Source organism: Rutidosis leptorrhynchoides, chromosome 2 (assembly GCF_046630445.1).
Source record: "Rutidosis leptorrhynchoides isolate AG116_Rl617_1_P2 chromosome 2, CSIRO_AGI_Rlap_v1, whole genome shotgun sequence".
Taxonomy (NCBI): domain Eukaryota; kingdom Viridiplantae; phylum Streptophyta; class Magnoliopsida; order Asterales; family Asteraceae; genus Rutidosis; species Rutidosis leptorrhynchoides.
In genome coordinates this window covers 438,342,682-438,363,021 of record NC_092334.1, presented here as the reverse complement: position 1 = coordinate 438,363,021, position 20,340 = coordinate 438,342,682, and the positions used below count along the sequence as shown (strand labels likewise).

Sequence of the window (20,340 nt, the reverse complement as noted above, 5' to 3'; positions counted from 1 at the left end):
AAGGCTGAATCTGGTCACAGGTGGAGACGCACCGCGGGATTTAGTGTATTTTGGTAACAGTAGGTTTGTGGCTGCTGAGCTTCAGCAACAAGTGTGAGCCGTGCCGCGGCTATGGAATGGCGCGCCGCGCCTATCAGCTGATCGAAGTGGTGAGCCCTCTAAAAAAAGTTTGTCGTTTTTCATAAACGGGTTTGGGTTGTTACACGCAGGCTCTTGATACCAAGATAAACTTTGTAATCAGTTGTATTATTGTATTGTGTATTATACGTATTACAATGGGTGTATATATAGGAGATACATTTACACTCTGACCCCTCTAATATAATTACATATATATATATATGTATGTATATATATATATATATATATATATATATATATATATATATATATATATATATATATATATATATATATATATATATATATATATATATCATAGCTAATTGTCTAATAGTTCTACATAAAGCAGATTAATTAAGATTCTAAAAACTAATAATTATCCTAAAGTTAAAAGGGAGTTTTGATTGTATAAAAGAATTAGCAAAATTAACTAAACGACTTTCCAAATAAGAGAAAAATGGTGTTCACTTGAATGATTCACTATCGATATGGATTGTTCTTTTACAATTATTACCGATTATTGTTTGATTATAGTCTTATAATTTTATAATCTTATGACTTCTCACAAAGCCTAAATCTATTAAAGTTGATTAATTCACATAGATCTCCTTCAAAATATTTAACTATAATTGATTAAGCTAATGAGACTTGATTTGGATTAAGCTCACGTAAAACCCTAACTATAACAATCACTTGGAATACTTACACGATTATGTTGATCACGACTCTTTCAATCACCAATTAAACTAATGACACAATCAAATGAAATTACTTTTAATTTTCTAAATCACCTAAGTGTTGAAGCATAAATTGCATCTCAAATTAACTCACATTAATAGGTTAACAACTTATGTAATTGAATTAAAGAATAGATTAAGCATAATAATGGATCTTTTAATCAAGCACAATTAGAAAAAATCATTCAAACTTAAATCCATAAGATAAGAAAAATTCAAAATCTCAAGATTCACATTCAAGCAAACACACTAGAAATCTAGCCTAGCATAATCAAAGTGGAAATAACTAAACAATAGAAGATAGCAAAATTTATGATTAAAAAACTTAAATAGATAAAAGAATTAAAAGTACCAAATTGTTATAAAAGATGGAAGTAATAATCTTGATGAATGATCCCTCAAAGAGCAAGTTGTGACCTTCCAAAACCTTTAAAATTTGTTGTTTTGGGGTTAGAATTCGTATCTAAAATTACTGCCCCAACCATTCTATATTTATAGGGGAAAACTCACGTGCAACCAAAGTAACCAGATGCGACGCATCTGCTAGAGATGCGCCGCATTCCCTTTGTCGTGTTCTGTTCAGATGTGTCGCATCTGAATAGATGTGCCGCGTCTCTTGGGGTCTGATCATGATGCACCAAAACACAAAGGCTGATGCGCCACATTACTTTGAGATGCGTCGCATCTCTTCAGCTTTTTGCGTTTTTCTTCGTTTTAACACTTTTAAGCTTTATATCTTCACTATTATTCATCTTGTTGTTCCTTTTGCACGTCCTTCACTTGAAATCATCAAATTAACTTTAAAACCATCAAATATCTTAAATTTCCTTCACAAAAACTTAGAAAAGGAATGGATTTCTCAATAAAATGTATGTTTAATTGGCGAGATATCAAGTGTTATATTTGTGTTGGTCGACGTAATAAATATATTGAAAGTTGGTCTAAACAATAAATTAATTATATATTGTATGTGACGTGGCAGCTTTTCGTTGGGTGCCAAATAATGGGCTTGGTCGTCAAATTCGTGACTAACGCCTACAAATGTCAAAATCTCACGCTGCGATAATACCGTTACAAATCTCCACTTTGTGCCACTTAAGTGCCAGCTAGGTTGAAGACGCGTCAGTGACGACGCGATAAATGGAGTCTTAATGTCAATTTATAGCGGCTTTGTCAACATTTTTTTATATGTTTAGAAATTTAATTTAACGTAGTAATAAGCTTATTAATGAGTACAATTCATAGCAATTTTTTAGTTAACAGAAAGTGATGTTTATTGGATAGGTCTATATAACTTAATTTAAGTTAACGTGTGTCATCTTTTGCGTTCATTTTAAGATATTTTATGTAGTAGATTAACGTACATTCATTTTTAAAAACTGATAGTACTTAAAATTATAATTGGGCCATACTTGTGTTATATGAGAGTAAAATAAATTATAATTAAGATATATTGATATTGATTCATTTATATATATTTTTATTCGCAATATCGATTTGAATTTGATAATTTTCGGTTCTAAGTTAAAGATTTCATGATGATATTTGTTAAAGATTGAAGTGTTTGGTTCGTGAATGATATTTGAAGAGTTTTGGATGTTTTAGACTTCATTTGGATAGAAAAAATGAGTGCTAACAAGTCATATCGAAGAAAGGACCTGTTGTGCAGTTTATAAAGAAGATTGAGGGGTTAAACTATAAAAACCAGCCTCGCTATCGCGAGACTTGTAGTGTAATGTGTCTTGCGATCGTGACCTGTGTGTCGAGCTTTCTACACGAACCGAGATTTGCAAACGCGAACGCGACACCTGAAACTTTATCCCCCCGCTACTGCAAAACACACTTTTTCGGACGATTTTTCTGGGTTTTTTCGGACGGAACGTCGTCCCTAAAGATATTCCCGGACGACATATCGCCCCTAGAAAATCGTCCGGAAAGATTCGTCCCAGGAGGTTTTTCTGGACGACTTGTGGCTTTTTCCTGTACGATCGTGAGACCCACTTTAACTTTCAACTCTGATGATTATGGACGACATTTGGAGACGAAATGTCGTCCGAAAATATATATATTAAAATATTACGGGGCTGCTCCCTGGACGACTTTTTCCTGGCGACTAGTCGTCCGGAAATAAAATAATGTTTATTTTTATTAATAGTTATTTAAAAGAAATTTGACTTGTTGGTGGACGACTTTTCCCTCGTCCGGAAAATGTCTACTGTTTTTAAATATCAGAATTGGTTTCTATAGTTTTCTAGCCGTAAAAAATGGCACATTTCAAATATCAAAACATGCTTTACAAATACGATATATTTAACAAAATGCCACAATAATAATACATAAAAGTTTCAATACCATAATTACAATAATTATCCAAACATTTCAACATCGAACAAATTACCAAATCGAATAATTGTTTTCAAATACAAACTAACATTAAACATCCAACAAAAGCATTATCATCTTCAAACAAACTCAACAAATTACATACCGCCATATCCTCGATCATATCCTTCATCATATTCTTCTTCCTCATTGTTTTGGCTAGATTGAGCATTGAAATTGGAAGTACCGGGAGTATTCCGTCAACTTCGCAAATGAGTAGGGACTTCCAATTTATTCCAAGCAAGGATTTCGGCAATTTTACTCGACGTGTAGCTTGGGGCCATTGGTGGTTGTCTACTTCGACCGGTAGACGCTGAATATGCAGAATTAGTTAACGTTGTGTAGCGTGTTAGGATCTACGCCTTTTCCTCTAAGGCTTCACTGTTTTCGTTTGTTTCTTTTCGATTCTAATAAATTTTTGCTTTTAAAAAAAAAAGTTAACGACAATGGTAACTTCCTCCTCACTCCGCGATCGCGAGAAAATAAGGAGAAGGGCCTCGCGATCGCGAGGCCTGGCGGTTCCGGGTAGTTTTGGCAACTTCTATTTAAACGAAAGAAAACCCCAAATTTTATAACTTACGAATTCTGGAGCTACTTTGGGCGATTTTAAGGGTTTTACATCAGTTTTTCATCAACCTCAAGCTAGTTCAACATTAAATTCACGTTTTGCATTTAGTTTATGATTATTACTCTCGGTAACTCTTTTTTTATCTCCTTGGTTATGAATTCTATCGTTTTTGTTAATATATGTGGTCAATCTCTCAACATGATTGGCTAAATTTGTTAAGTGTTTACTTGAATGTGAAACCTTGTATATTGGATTGTTCTACTTTAAGGATTTGATCGTTTGAAAGATTGATTTAATCATGTTTGATTGCAAGATCCTTTGTTATGCATGGTTTTTGATCTTAATTCAATTATATATGTTGTTAATGCTTTTAATGTGAGTTTTAAGTATTGCGATATATACTTCAACTCTTAGGAGATTTAGAAAAATAAGCGAGTAAATTCAAGTGATTGTTTTATAAGTTTCACTAGTAATTGAATGGTTTTGAACTATCATAATCGTGTAACTATTTCAAATGACTGTTATAGTTAAGATTTTATGTGAGTTTAATCTAATTGAATCTCATTAATTCAATCGGGTATAGTTCAACTCTTAGGGAAATCTACGTGAGTTAATTGACTTAATTGGTTGAGATTTTGTGAATATTGATGAATGGACATAAGATCATATATCTATCAAACTAGAATCGGTTTAATTGTAGAGGATAATCCATATGCTTGGTAAATCATTTGAGTAGACACTGCTTTTCTCTTATTGTTTACTTCTTTTTATTACTTTCGTTATAATTTATCTTAAAACAAAACACAACTCCCCCAATTTAATTAGGATATATAAATATAATATTAGTTAAAGTTTCTAATACAATTGTTCCATGTGGACGAACTGGTTATTTTACTTACTTTTTACTGCACGATCAGGTTTAGTTGTCTGTATTGTGTAATAATTAATAGGTATTTTAACTAGTTATTTTAGAGTATGAAATTACACATCATATATAAATGAAACCAAACTAAAATTCTAAAATATATATTATTTTATAATTATAATTATATCATTAGACCACCAATCTTTACTATTCACTCCATTATTTATTATAATCAAGTTTTATGCATGTATACTTTTAATATAATGTACTGATAATAAGTTATATATTCTTTAGATAGATTGATAGCATTTAACGTATAAATTATATAAGCAAGGAAAATAGATAAAAAAAAAAAAAACTTACGTTTATCATGGATGATAGGTCTGATTCTAATGCACAAATTTAAGAAAAACAAAACGAGTATTATACTGTTTTATAATTACATAGCCAAATCAATAGATAAATTGCACCAAATATTACATACAAGTTGGAGTTAGATGAGATAATGATCAACTTACAAAAGAGATGTTGATTCTGACTACCAAAAAGAGATGTTGATTCTGACTACCAAAAGAGATGTTAAGAGGCACCAGTATACACTCAACATCTTCTCCTCTTGTTCAATGATTCTTCATTGTCTGAAGATTCAGACGTTACGACATGCCTTTGAATGTAGTCAGAATCATACACAACCATTTCAAATTGATTTTGATCAGAAAAAGTGAAGACGAGTATGTCAAACTGACGTATATCAACATCTTTAAAAAGCTTACTCCATCCATCAGAAAACCAAATGTCCTTACCATCGTCTTCCAACTCGAGATTGGCGGTGTAACCTGTGGGTGTGTTGATGAAGACTTCATCATTCAATTAACCAACAACATATATTGCATTGACCCACTTGATTGGGAGGATCTGCATAAACCAAGTATTTGGGGTAAGTTTTATTTGATATGTATAGTATAAGATATTTTACAACTAACTGTATACATATTAACAACATTGTCAATTTGGAAGCTTAAGTATCGCGTTGACTTACCATCTTTGGTTTAGATACATCAACGAACCATTTAATGAATTTTGGATTTCTTTTATCAGGAACATGCTTTTCACATAGATCAGAATCGAACACCGTAAGTTCAAAAGTTGTGTCATCAACCATAGTGATTTGAAGAACATCCTCAACTTTAATTTGTAGATCCTTAACAACCTGTTCCCATCCTATTTTCATGACTAGATCATGGCCATTCCATTTGATTTGAACTTTTGCCTGGTAACCATTGGCAGTAATGACGCAGATAAAATCATTTGGATTATCGTCAGTGTAGTGACAATCGACCCACTTAGATGGAAATTTCTGTGAATATAAACAAGATAAGTATAAGTACATATTTATTTATTAAAGTACATATAAATGTATGAATGGACAATAAATGGTTGTTTGATCTCTTTCGCTCGTTGATCACGATGTTTTCATCTGTTTTTGTTTATGATCATTGTCTTATCTGCTATTTTGGTTATCTAACGCGGTGTCTGGTGTATGGGTAAGAATTCGGGAGGAAAGAAAAAGAAGAAGTTGTGATTGCGACTCCTCGTATCCTTCGAAATCGAATGATTGGGGCGAACATCGATCCTCTTCCTGTTGCAGAGGAATCAGTTAAAGAAGATGATTCGGTTGCTGAGATTGAAACTGAAGTGATTCGTCATGATGTTCCAGAGATGGAGCATGTTGAACCACGTAGTGCACAACAGGCTGATCTAAATCAGTCTCCACAAGATCATAATGATCATGTAAGTATTCATAAGGTCCATGAGGAATCTGATGTTGAATTGAATGATTATTATTCTTTTCCTATGCTCAATAAATCAGGAAAGAATACTGGTAACAAGAGTCCTGCCTTTGCTTCAACTAGCAACTCGCCTAAGGGTGTGCATGGTGAACAGTTGGGGAATGGGTCTCCAATGAAAACATATGTTGATATGGTTAGTGGGAAGTCAAATACTAGCAACATTAACTTTCGCTTTGTTGAAAATTCGGATGTGTTAGAGGAAGGTATTGATGTAGTCATTCCAATGTCTGCTGTCAAAGAGGCATCAGACAGGTACTGCCATACCCTATACGGATATTTTATTGGGAAGCGATTAGCATACCCGGTAGTTCAAAGCTATGCAATAAATGTTTGGAAGAAATACGGAATTGAGAAAATTATGATGAATGCGAAAGGCTTCGTTTTCTTTAAGTTTAGCACGGAAAAAGGAATGATGGATGTAATTGAAAACGACCCTTGGATTATTAGGATTATACCGATCATTCTTAATAAATGGAGTCCAAATGTTTCGTTATCCAAAGAAGATGTAACAAAAGTCCCAGTTTGGGTAAAGCTACATGATGTGCCATTGGTGGGATTTACAGAAGATGGGCTGAGTTGTATCGCTTCTCGAGTGGGTAACCCGATGATGCTCGACTCATATACGAGTACCATGTGCAAGGAATCATGGGGTAGACCTAACTATGATGAGGAATCAGATGTGGAAGTCGATCATCACTATGATTTTGGAGGAAAAAATATTTTATCCGAGGGGGCAAGCACTCCCGTGAAAATGTTAACGATGATTAGCTTTGCGTCATGGAACATAAGGGGTTTGAATCATATCCCCAAACAAAACAAGGTACGTGAAGTTGTTAATAGTAACAAATTGTGTTTGTATGCTATTCTGGAATCTCATGTTAATGTTAGTAAGCTTACGGGTATATGTACTTATGTGTTTCCGAATTGGCAATGGACATCCAATAACAATGTTTGTAAGAAAGGGACTCGCATAATTCTTGGTTGGGACCCTGGAGTTGTGAATGTGATGGTGCTTGCATTTACGGAACAGGTTATGCATTGTTAAGTGATGTTTGTCCATGATAATTTACATGTTTTCATGTCATTTGTATATGCTGCAAATTATTATATTGACAGAAGAAAATTGTGGAGTGATTTACCGGTCCATCATGGTTTTGTTGGGAAATTGCCATGGGTTCTTATGGGAGATTTTAACGCTTCACTTAGCTTAGAAGACTTTACGGCAGGCTCTTCCAAAGTGTCAATTTCCATGAGGGAATTTAGAGAATGTGTTGATGATATTCAGATGGCGGATATTAATCATATGGGGCTCCATTTTACGTGGAACCAACGTCCTAATACTTGTACGGGGATCCTGAAAAAGATTGACAGAGTGATGGTGAATGATGCATTCCTTGGTGTGCACGTGAATTCTTATGCTTTATTTCAGCCTTATCGTATTTCTGATCACAGTCCTGCTATATTGAAGATCCCTGGTGGTGACATGATTCGTCATAAACACTTCTGTTTTAGTAACTATGTTGTCTTCAAGGATGAGTTCCATGATTATGTTGCTAAAGGTTGGGACATTAATATTGATGACCATTCCATGTTTAAGGTGGTTAAGAAGATGCGCTTGCTGAAAAAACCATTGCAAAAAATTATGTGGGCCAAAGGTAATTTGCATGAGCGGGTTGTGAGGCTTCGGGAAGAGCTAGATGATGTGCAAAAGAAACTCGATGCAGATCCTTTTTCAATTGCTTGTCGTGAAGCTGAAAGTTTAAAATTAAAAGAATTTAACGAAGCTTTATTGGACGAGGAACGCTTTTTGCAACAAAAATCCAAAGTTGAATGGCTTAAAGTGGGCGATAGTAATACGGCGTATTTTCATAAAGTTGTGAAAGGTAGAGTAAATCGAAGTTGCATTAATGCAGTTATGGATAATAATGGTGTCATTCAAGAAGGTAAACATGTTGCTGATGTATTTGTTAGTCACTATACCAATTTTCTGGGGAACTCTAGTACATGCGCCAATATGCTAAACCCGGAGGAGATTTTCACTAAGAGGATTCCTACTGATATTGCGGCTTCTATGATCGCGCAAGTGACAGAAGATGAAGTTAGATTGGCTATTTTTGGTATAGGTGAAGGTAAGTCACCGAGACCGGACGGATACACCTCTACTTTTTTCAAACATTCTTGGGACATTGTCGGTCCTGATGTGACCAAAGCAGTACAAATTTTTTTCTCGAAGGACAACTTCTAACTAAGATTAATCACACAGTTATAGCGTTGTTACCCAAGGTCCAATCTCCATGCAAAGTTACCGATTTCGCTCGATATCATGTTGTAATGTTATATATAAATGCATAAGTAAAATTATCGCGGATCGAATCAAAGTGGGTCTTGATTTGGTTGTCAGTGAGAACCAGTCAGCGTTTATTCCGGGAAGAAGAATATCGGATAACATCCTTATCACTCAAGAAATTATGAAGAACTATCATTTATCCCGAGGTATCCCTCGTTGTGCTTTTAAAGTGGATATTCAAAAAGCGTATGATATGGTTGATTGGAAGTTTTTGGAGTTTATTTTATCTCAGTTCGGGTTTCATAAGATCATGATTAAATGGATCATGAAATGTGTAACGTCGACATCCTACTCCATTAATGTCAATGGGGAGTTACATGGTTATTTTAAAGGGAAAAGAGGGTTAAGACAAGGCGACCCAATGTCTCCGTACTTATTTACATTGGTTATGAAAACTCTTACTCTTTTGTTGCACCGTAATGTTCGGCAAACGGAGGAATTTCGATTCCACCCAAAATGTCACAACCAAGAAGTGATTAATGTTTGTTTCGTAGATGACTTATTCTTATTCTCTCATGCGAGTGTGGCTTCAGTTTAAGTTATTTCAGAAGCGTTAACCGAATTCTCTAATTGTTCAGGTTTGATTCCTAGTTTTCAAAAGAGCACAGCTTATTTTTGTAATGTGACTGCGGGGGTTAAATCCGCAATCCAACAACTACTTCATTTTGATGAGGGATCTCTTCCGGTTATTTATCTTGGTGTGCCCCTAATCTCATCTCGGCTAAGGATTAAGTACTGTCAAGTATTGGTGGATCGGGTGAAAGTAAAGATCGACAATTGGAAGAACAAATTTTTGTCATATGCAGGTAGGGTTCAATTGATTACCTCAGTTCTCTCATCCATGCAGGTATACTGGTCATCAATTTTCATTCTTTAGGACAAAATCATTAAGGATATAGAGAAGCTGATGAGGGGGTTTCTTTGGTGTCAAGGGTCTTTAGCTCGAGGTAAGGCTAAAGTCAAATGGTCTGAAGTTTGCATGCCAAAGACGGAAGGTGGTCTCTGTATAAAGAGTTTGAAATATTGGAATATGGCTCTAATGTCAACGCATATCTGGAATTTGATCACCCAAAAACAATCGCTTTGGGTAAAATGGATACATTCTTATCGTCTATGTTTGATGCATTTTTGGGCGGTTGATGTTGCTTCGGATGCAAGCTGGGGTTGGAGAAAGATGTTGGATATAAGGCAATCTATTCGCCAATTTATTATTCATTTGGTGGGTAATGGAAATGATACTTCGGCTTGGCATGCTATTTGGAATGATTATGGTCCTTTATCGAATGTTATTGCCTCTCGTGACATCAGAACGGCTGGATTTACAAGTGATTCGCTTGTTTCTGCTTTGTATGTGAACCAGTCGTGGTCATGGCCTCTTTCTTGGACATCTAAGTACCCGATGCTCGATAACATTTCTTTCCCAGATACGTCTAGGTCACATTGTGTTCGTTGAAGGGGTGCGGATGGCGATCTTGTTGAGTTTTCGGTTAAAGCATCTTGGGAATCAATAAGACCGCGAGCAATAATTGTGAATTGGTATAACATCGTTTGGTTTCAACAGTGTATTCCTAGGCATGTATTTGTGGTTTGGCTTCTTGTTAAAGAAAAGTTAAAAACTCATGACCATCTTAAGCCGTGGGACCACAATACGCAAGGGGAATCTTCTAATCTTTCGTGCATGTTGTGCAAAGGACAACCAGATTCCCAAACTCACCTTTTCTTTGAATGCCCTTATGCAGTGCAGGTTTGGAATCGTATAAAAGCGTTTTGTCTTCTACAGATTAGCGTGAATGACTGGAACAACTTCATCTCCTTGATTATGCCTGTTGCTCATCGTCGTGTGGCAAGAATTGTTGCAAAACTAGTTTTTGCTGCTTCGGTGTATTACATTTGGCAAGAGAGGAATAATAGACTTTTTAAGGGTGCAGCTCGTTCGGTAGATCAGCTTTTTCAAGATATCTTCTCCACGGTTCGCCTTAAATTATTGTCATTGAAGTTCAAGGACTCAGTTCAGGTTCGAAGATTAAAGTCTCAATGGAAGCTCGCGTGAATTTTTTGTTGAAGTTATGTTTTGCTTTTGTTGTTTTGGGTTTTAGCCCTACCTGGTTGGATAGGTTTGGTAGCTTTGGCTTGTATTTAGACTATAGAGCTTACGCTTGTAGATACTGATCTCCTCATGTACGTATTTTTTGGTTTCATTTATAATATTCACCGGGTGAACTCCCTTTACCTAAAAAAATGTACATTAACCGTACTAGGAAACGAGTAGTATCAGCTGTAATGTCAACAATAAATGAAGGTAATCGGGATGATGCAGCCATGACTTTGAAGATGTACTATGAAATACCATAACAGAAGTATTGAAACGACCCGTCCTAATCCATAAGGACGAATACAATAACATATGATTACATGGCGAGGTATTTGACCTCTAAATGATACATTTTACAAACATTGCATTCGTTTTTAAAAGACAAACTTTCATTACATCAAAAGTTGATAGGCATGCATACCATTTCATAATATATCCAAGCTATAAATGACTTAATAATAATCTTCTTGAACTCAACGACTCGAATGCAACGTCTTTCGAAATATGCCATGAATGACTCCAAGTAATATCTTTAAAATGAGCAAATGCACAGTGGAAGATTTATTTAATACCTGAGAATAAACATGCTTAAAAGTGTCAACCAAAAGGTTGGTGAGTTCATTAGTTTTTTATAATCATTCATTTCCATCATTTTAATTGACCACAAGATTTCAATATTTAATTGTACACGCAACCCGAGTACAAAATAATACACATAACCTGTGTATAAAAATCATTCATATGAATTGAATACCTGGTACCCGACATTAACTTTAATGCATAGAATATCCCCAAACAGAACCTCTCATCTGTATAATATTAATCTCGAAGTACTAAAGCCATCCATAACCTGAATGGGGGTTGTTAGGCCCAATAGATCTATCTTTAGGATTCGCGTCAATTAGGGGCCATTTGTGACGCCCCGTACAAAACCATCATGTAAGAATCGTCAACAACAAGTCCATTACACGGTATAATACTACATGCTGTTTTAAAACGAGTTTTGCATTCATGAAAGGATAACGTTTTACAAAAGATAACGTGACACAAAGGTCGTTACAAAGCCATTATTCAAAATAACTGTAACAACCCAAACCAATAATCAACCGATTACGCGAAACAGAAATTTTTTATTTTTTTATAACAGGAGAGTGCGCGGCGCGCACAAGCCCCAATAGCTTCTGTCCGGTTTTGTCCAATTTTCAAATAAAGATCTCCCACTTCCCGAAATTTTTAGATGAAACACTTTTCACAATATGTTCTAATATGAAAAACTCATACGATTCAATCATAAAATGATTTTTACAAAACGGGGCCCACATCAGCCGTTTTACGAGTTTCGTTCAAAACATACAAGTTCGACCATAAGAGTTTAAATTCCAAACGACACTATGAGCATGGTGTTTGGGGGTTAAACTACCCAAATCTCGGTCAAACTTCAAAAGCTATAACATCCAAAAGCGTCCCCTACAAACAAAGCGGGATCTCTAATCTATACGAATGCCCTTACACTTGTCTCCGCCGGAGCCTATAAAAAGATAAACAACGAGAGGGTAAGCAAAGCTTAGTGAGTGCAACAATTATACATTATACATACACATATATAACCCATCTATTTGCATACGCACCCACCAAATACCTCATACGAGAATATAACCCAAATAGCATGCCGCCTTACTCATAATGCTAACAACTCGTACACCATCACAACATCACATTAGCATATACACAACACAATATATATATATATATATATATATATATATATATATATATATATATATATATATATATATATATATATATATATATATATATATATATATATATATATATATATATATATATATATATATATATAGCATGTTAAACAATATCCATCAACATAATATGGTTAACCATAGCGCTATGGTGCTACCGGCACGTGGTTCATACCAAACGCATTTGAGTCTCACTCTTTTATAGTGCTACCGGCTGGTGGTTCACACTTTGGAGCTACCGGCACGTGGTTCACGCCTCATTTTATAGTGCTATCAGCACGTGGTTCACACTTGATGCTACCGGCACGTGGTTCACATCCAAATTTTATAGTGCTACCGGCTCGTGGTTCACACTTGTTTATAGTGCTACCGACACGTGGTTAACACTTGATGCTACCAGCACGTGGTTCACATCATAATACTCGTCACATACATGTTATGGTACTACCGGCACGTGGTTCATACCATAACATTCACAAATAAACACGCCATATACACGTACGCATAATTATTCCACTCACCTTAAAGATTTGGTGATGGTTTTATCCTTCCGCAAGCTTCAGAGCCAAGTACCTAATGCAATAAGTACTCGATCAACAAACAAACTTGTTGGACTAAATACCAACACTTCACTCATGTGCATTTAATGACTTAAATGCATTAAATGCCCCATTTTCACCAAAACCGCCCTTTAAGGGTCAAGACCATCGTTAATCACTTAAAAACTAGTGATTAAGGTCCAACGACACTAACTATTACAAAATTAGGGTATTTCACACCCATATCTCCCAACTAGGTCAATCATTAGCCCTTTGACTAATTTAAAGTCAACACACCCATTTCGGGTCATCCACTAACCCATCTAACACCCACTTACTAATTAACTAGGTGTGCTAGTGATTAACTAACCAATTAGTACTCATAAACATCAATTAACACTTTGAAACCCTAGGTTAGTTACCATTTAGTCTTCATGACTCCATCTTACCCAAGAACGCCCAAAATCATTAAATATGGGTTTTATGTTCATCACTATCCCAAACCTAACCCTTAAATCAATTAAAATAAGAAAATCAAAGTTAGAGCTTACCACCACAATCACAACGTAGCTAGTGATTAGATGAACAACTTTATAACTCGAGCTAAGACTCAAAACTAGCTCCTTCTTCCTTTGCTTGAGCTTTCTCACACAAGAATCTCACACTCTCTCTCTAAAATTGAAGTGGATAGGATAAGGTTGTTGGAAATGGAGTGAATGACACCCCAAGATCTGACCTACTGGCCTCAAACTCGTCCACAAGTGAAATTACCAAAAAGCCCATCAAAATATCTGATTAAAATAAGCAGAACCCGGCTACAGTAATAGTGCGCTGCGCGCACCCTTAGGTGTGCGCTGAGCGGACCTTGCCCAGTTTAGCTTCTGACCTCCGTTTAAATACACAACGTCACCCACACTCCATGTACTCTATATACACCACTGTACAATTATTACTCGGGTCTTACAACTCTCCCCCACTTGAATCGGAGCGCGTCCTCGTGATCCAAGCCGCATGACAAGAGGGAAGATAAACTAACACAAACTCTTCGGGCTCCCAAGTAAACTCAAAACCTTTACTACGATGCCATTGAACTTTAAAAGTTCTCACCTCTTTATTTCTCAACCTTTTGACCTTCTCATCTAGTATGGCAATCGGCTCCTCAACATATTCTAACTTATTGTTTAGCTCAATCTCGTCTAATGGAACCCATGAAGAATCATCCCCAAGACACTTACGGAGATGAGAAACATGAAAGGTATTATGAATCCCTGCAAGCTCTTCGGGTAGTTCCAAACGGTACGCAACTTCTCCAACACGAGCTAAAACTTTAAAAGGACCAATAAACCGAGGAGCTAACTTTCCCCGTTTTCGAAACCGAATAACACCCTTCCATGGCAAAACTTTAAGCATCACCATGTCACCCTCTTGGAACTCAATTTGTCGTCTTCGCTTATCGGCATAAGATTTTTGTCTATCTTGGGCCTTTTTCAAATGAGTCCGAATCATATCAATCTTGCTATTCGTTTCTAAGACCAAATCGGTACTCCCGATTTCTTTTTGACCAACTTCACCCCAAAAAATCGGAGTTCGGCACCTACGCCCATAAAGCATCTCATAAGGTGGCATCCCGATACTAGTATGATAACTATTATTGTACGAGAATTCCACCAAAGGTAAGTGCTCATCCCAAGTACCGCAGAAATCAATAATGCACGCTCGTAACATATCCTCCAATGTTTGATTCGTACGTTCGGTTTGACCGTCCGTTTGAGGATGATACGCCGTGCTCAATTTCAATTGCGTGCCCATATCTTCATGAAACTTCTCCCAAAACCGAGATGTAAAACGGGTATTTAGATCCGAAATAATAGATATAGGAACCCCGTGTCTCGCTATCACCTCCTTGATAAACAACTTAGCCAAAGTTTCCGACGATATTGCTTCCCTAATAGGAAGAAACAAGGCACTCTTCGTCAATCGATCAACTATTACCCAAATCGAGTCAAATTGGGTTCTCACCGTCTTTGGTAACTTTGTGATGAAATCCATGGTAATGTGCTCCCATTTCCATTTCGGGATTTCTAAAGGTTGTAACTTACCATACGGCTTTTGGTGTTCGGCCTTAACTTGCAAACACGTGACGCATTATTCAACATACTTTGCAACATCACGTTTCATGCCCGGCCGCCAATACTCTTTCTTCAAATCATGATACATTTTCGTCGCGCCCGGGTGAATGGAATACTTTGACTTATGTGCTTCATCAAGTAGCACTCGTCGATGATCACCCATTTTAGGCACCCACACCCTTCCTTGAAAAGATAACAAACCATGCGGACCTAAGGTAATAAACTCCGTTTGTCCCACGATTCGTTCTTCATGCTTATTGTTAACAAAAGCTTCGATTTGAGTCTCGCCAAGCTTCACAAGAAAATCGTTAGTAATAATCATACGTAACAATCCCAATCGTAACATCGGGTGATGACTCTTTCAACTTAACGCATCCGCGACCACATTCGCCTTGCCCGGATGATAAAGTATTTCACAATCATAGTCTTTCACCACATCCAACCACCTACGTTGACGATAATTCAAATCTCGTTGATCGAAAAGGTGTTTCAAACTCTTGTGATCCGAATAAATCGTACACTTGACACCATACAAGTAATGGCGTCAAATTTTCAACGCATGAACAACCGCCGCCAACTCAAGATCATGAGTCAGATATCTCGTTTCGTGCTCCTTTAATTTTCGAGAGGCATAAGCGATGACTTTACCTCTTTGCATTAGAACACAACCGAGCCCATTTAAAGAAGCATCACAATAAACCGTCATATCTTCTACACCTTCCGGCAACACTAACACCGGAGCTTGACATAATTTCTCTTTTAACAATTGAAAAGCAATTTCTTGCTCGTTCTCCCAATTAAACCTTGCGTTCTTTCCGGTCAATTTCGTCAATGGAGAAGCAATTTTAGAAAAGTCTTGGATAAACCGACGATAATAACCAGTCAATCCCAGAAAACTTCGGATTTCCGTGGGCATAGTCGGTCGTCCCCAACTCTTCACCGTCTCTATCTTCCTCGGATCTACTTGAATACCATCTTTGTTCACAATATGACCAAGGAATTGAACTTCCCTTAGCCAAAATTTACATTTGGAGAATTTAGCATACAACTTCTCCTTTCGCAACGTCTTTAACACACCAAGCAAATGATGCTCGTGTTCCTTCATACACTTTGAATAAACAAGTATGTCGTCAATGAACACAATTACCGACTTGTCCAACATAGGTTGGCACACTCGGTTCATAAGATCCATGAATGCCGCCGGTGCATTCGTAAGACCAAAAGGCATAACTACAAACTCAAAATGTCCATAACGCGTTCGAAAAGCCGTTTTCTCAATATCTTCTTCGCAGACCCGCATTTGGTGATAGCCAGACCGTAGGTCGATCTTAGAGAAATACGTTGCACCTTGGAGTTGGTCAAACAAATCATCCATCCAAGGCAATGGATAACGATTCTTGATCGTCACTTTATTCAACTCCCGATAATTGATGCACATCCGCATACTACCATCCTTCTTCTTTACAAATAAAACCGGAGCGCCCCATGGCGAAGCACTCGGTCGAATGAAACCCTTCTCAAGCAACTACTGGGTTTGATTTAACAACTCTTGCATTTCCATTGGTGCTAAATAATAAGGAGTTTTAGTAATGGGGGTAGCCCCCGGAACCAACTCAATGCGAAATTCAACTTGTCTTTCCGCCGGAACACCCGGTAACTCATCCGGAAAAACGTCTTCAAATTCACTTACCACCGGAATTTCACGAATGGATGGTGGCTCATCTCGAGTATCAACAATGTGGGCAAGAAAAGCCATGCCACCACTAACAAGGAAACGACGTACCCGTGCAAAAGTGCATATCGGCATAAGTCTTCTTCGTTTATCACCGTGAATAATTAACTCTCCCCCACTTGGGGTCTTTACCCGAATAAACTTATCATGGCATATAATATCGGCTCTATAACGATCGAGCCAATCCATACCAACGACGACATCAAAATCACCCAAAGTCATCGGAACGAGATCGATTTTAAAACTTTCGGCACCAAACACAATATTACAATTTTTACACACATCAACCACTAGCGCCGTCTTGCCATCCGCTATTTTAACTTCTACCGGACGACTTAACTTAACTAGCGGTTTATTTAACTTAGGCACAAATCTTGGAGACACAAACGACAAATTAGCACCACTATCAAAAAGTATCCGTGCCGGATTAGATTTAACCATGAAAGTACCTGAAACAACTTCGTTGGATTGCTTGGCCTCCTCATTGGTCATCAAATAGTTGCGACCCCTAGCCGTGCCCGCCGCTTTCTCCAACCGTTTGACATGATCGGTGTTCAAACCGGGACACTCCGGCCTCTTGTACCCTTCTTTACCACAATTATAACAAGTAACTTTGTTCGTCGCATTGGTACAACACGGGCCATGTGACCTCTTTGTTTACAATTAAAACACGTGGGCCCGTAACTCGGAGTATCACCCTTCTTCACGCTATTTGCACCTTCGGAACCCTTCTTCGACTTCTTGTTTGAAAAGTTCGAATGACTTGATCTTTCAAACTTTCTTTTAGAAAAAGTGAAATCGCTTTTTCTTGGAACCTCCGGCTCAAAACCCCGAGCCAATTCAAATAACTCTTCAAAAGACTTAGCCGCTCCTCGACTAATCTTACCCTTAAACTCATCATTCATGGTACGATAGATATCCTTCATCAACTTGTGATCGTCACCAACATATTCCAGACAAAAACGAGTCTTTGCCAAGAAGGTAGACTTGAGAGTAACCAAGTCCATTGAACCTTGTCGCAAATCGTGCAACTCGTCCCGGATCCTATCAAGGTCGGAAGAAGTTCGATATTCTTTGAAGAATTCCTTCTTAAACTCTACCCACGTCAAGCTCATACATTGCTCTTCACCATATAATTGGATTTTATCATCCCACCACAACTTCGCCTCTTCTCGTAATATGCTAGAACCATACCTCGCCTTCTTCTCGGGAGGACATTCCGCGGTACGGAAAGCTCCCTCGATATCGGAAATCCAACATGTGATTTTCAACGGATCTCGTACCCCATTAAACATTGGGGGTTGAGCATCCTTGAAATTTTTGTAATGGAAGTCCTGCCTTCCATTCCCACCGTTACCATCACCCCCTCACCACGAGGATGAATGTTTCTAGCTTCTAATGCCTCCTTGATCGCGGCAATCATTCGCTCATTAATCATTTCGGTTACTTGCCCATCCACCGATTCTTGGAAAACCTTTGGACATCATCAAGAAATTCCATTTTTAGCCTTTTAAAGATGGCTTCAACCTTGGCCGTGAGTTCAACGTCCTCGCTCGTACCCCGTTCATTGTTCTCGGGTCCGTTTCTCGTCTTCATACTATAAAACGGAAAAGATTAAGCAACGAAATGAAAGGACGTAACATATATGTATATACATATACACCACACTACCCCATCTTGCTCAACAATCGTCGTACATCGCTTGTTTGACACGATTTGAACCCGTAACAATGGTAGCTAATCATTGTTACGCGAGCACGTCGCATTAACTTGATAGTACAACGTCTATCTCGCTTGATGATTGCTAACACAACACAAAATAATTAGCGCAAGGTTATTTCACATAAACCTAAGCACTAATCAGCTCCCGGTCCGACCCGTCTCCTATAAGTCCCGCATAAAGCGCATACACAAATAAATATAAGTCTAGGCACCTATCTCAAGTCTCCTAAATCCCTTAGACCATGCTCTGATACCATTTGTAACAACCCAAACCAATAACCAACCAATTACGCGAAACAATTTTTTTTATAACAGGAGAGTGCGCGGCGCGGCACAAGCCCCAACAGCTTCTGTCCAGTTTTGTCCAATTTTCAAATAAAGATCTCCCACTTCCCGAAATTTTTAGATGAAACGCTTTTCACAATATGTTCTAATATGAAAAACTCATACGATTCAATCATAAAATGAGTTTTACAAAACGGTGCCCACATCGGCCATTTTACGAGTTTCGTTCAAAATATACAAGTTCGGCCATAAGAGTTTAAATTCCAAACGACACTATGAGCATGGTGTTTGGGGGTTAAACTACCCAAATCTCAGTTAAACTTCAAAAGCTATAACATCCAAAAGTTTCCCCTATAAACAAAGCGTGATCTCTAATCCATACGAATGCCCTTACCCTTGTCTCCGCCGGAGCCTATAAAAAGATAAACAACGAAAGGGTAAGCAAAGCTTAGTGAGTGGAACAATTATACATACACATATATAACCTATCTATTTGCATACGCACCCACCAAATACCTCATACGAGAATATAACCCAAATAGCATGCCATCTTACTCATAATGCTAACAACTCGTACACCATCACAACATCACATTAGCATATACACAACACAATATATATATATATATATATAGCGTGGTAAACAATATCCATCAACATAATATGGTTAACCATAGCGCTATGGTGCTACCGGCACGTGGTTCACACCATACGCATTTGAGTCTCACTCTTTTATAGTGCTACCTGCTCGTGGTTCACACTTTGGAGCTACCGGCACGTGGTTCACGCCTCATTTTATAGTGCTATCGGCACGTGGTTCACACTTGATGCTACCGGCACGTGGTTCACATCCAAATTTTATAGTGCTACCGGCTCGTGGTTCACACTTGTTTATAGTGCTACCGGCACGTGGTTCACACTTGTTTATAGTGCTACCAGCACGTGGTTAACACTTGATGCTACCGGCACGTGGTTCACATCATAATACTCGTCACATACATGTTATGGTACTACCGGCACGTGGTTCATACCATAACATTCACAAATAAACACGCCATATACACGTACGCATAATTATTCCACTCACCTTAAAGATTTGGTGATGGTTTTATCCTTCCGCAAGCTTCAAAGCCAAGTACCTAATGCAATAAGTACTCGATCAACAAACAAACTTGTTGGACTAAATACCAACACTTCACTCATGTGCAT

The 20,340-nt window shown here is 37.5% G+C and overlaps 1 protein-coding gene across 1 annotated transcript; it reads left to right on the top strand.

Annotated features, from left to right (window-relative positions):
• Positions 1–7,603: 7,603 nt before the first annotated feature.
• On the top strand, positions 7,604–10,922 carry LOC139889242 (uncharacterized). Its single transcript, XM_071872204.1, has 4 exons — positions 7,604–8,654; positions 9,451–9,635; positions 9,750–10,316; positions 10,434–10,922. The coding sequence occupies exons 1-4, from the start codon at positions 7,604–7,606 to the stop codon at positions 10,920–10,922; spliced, it is 2,292 nt and encodes a 763-aa protein (XP_071728305.1).
• Positions 10,923–20,340: the final 9,418 nt, after the last annotated feature.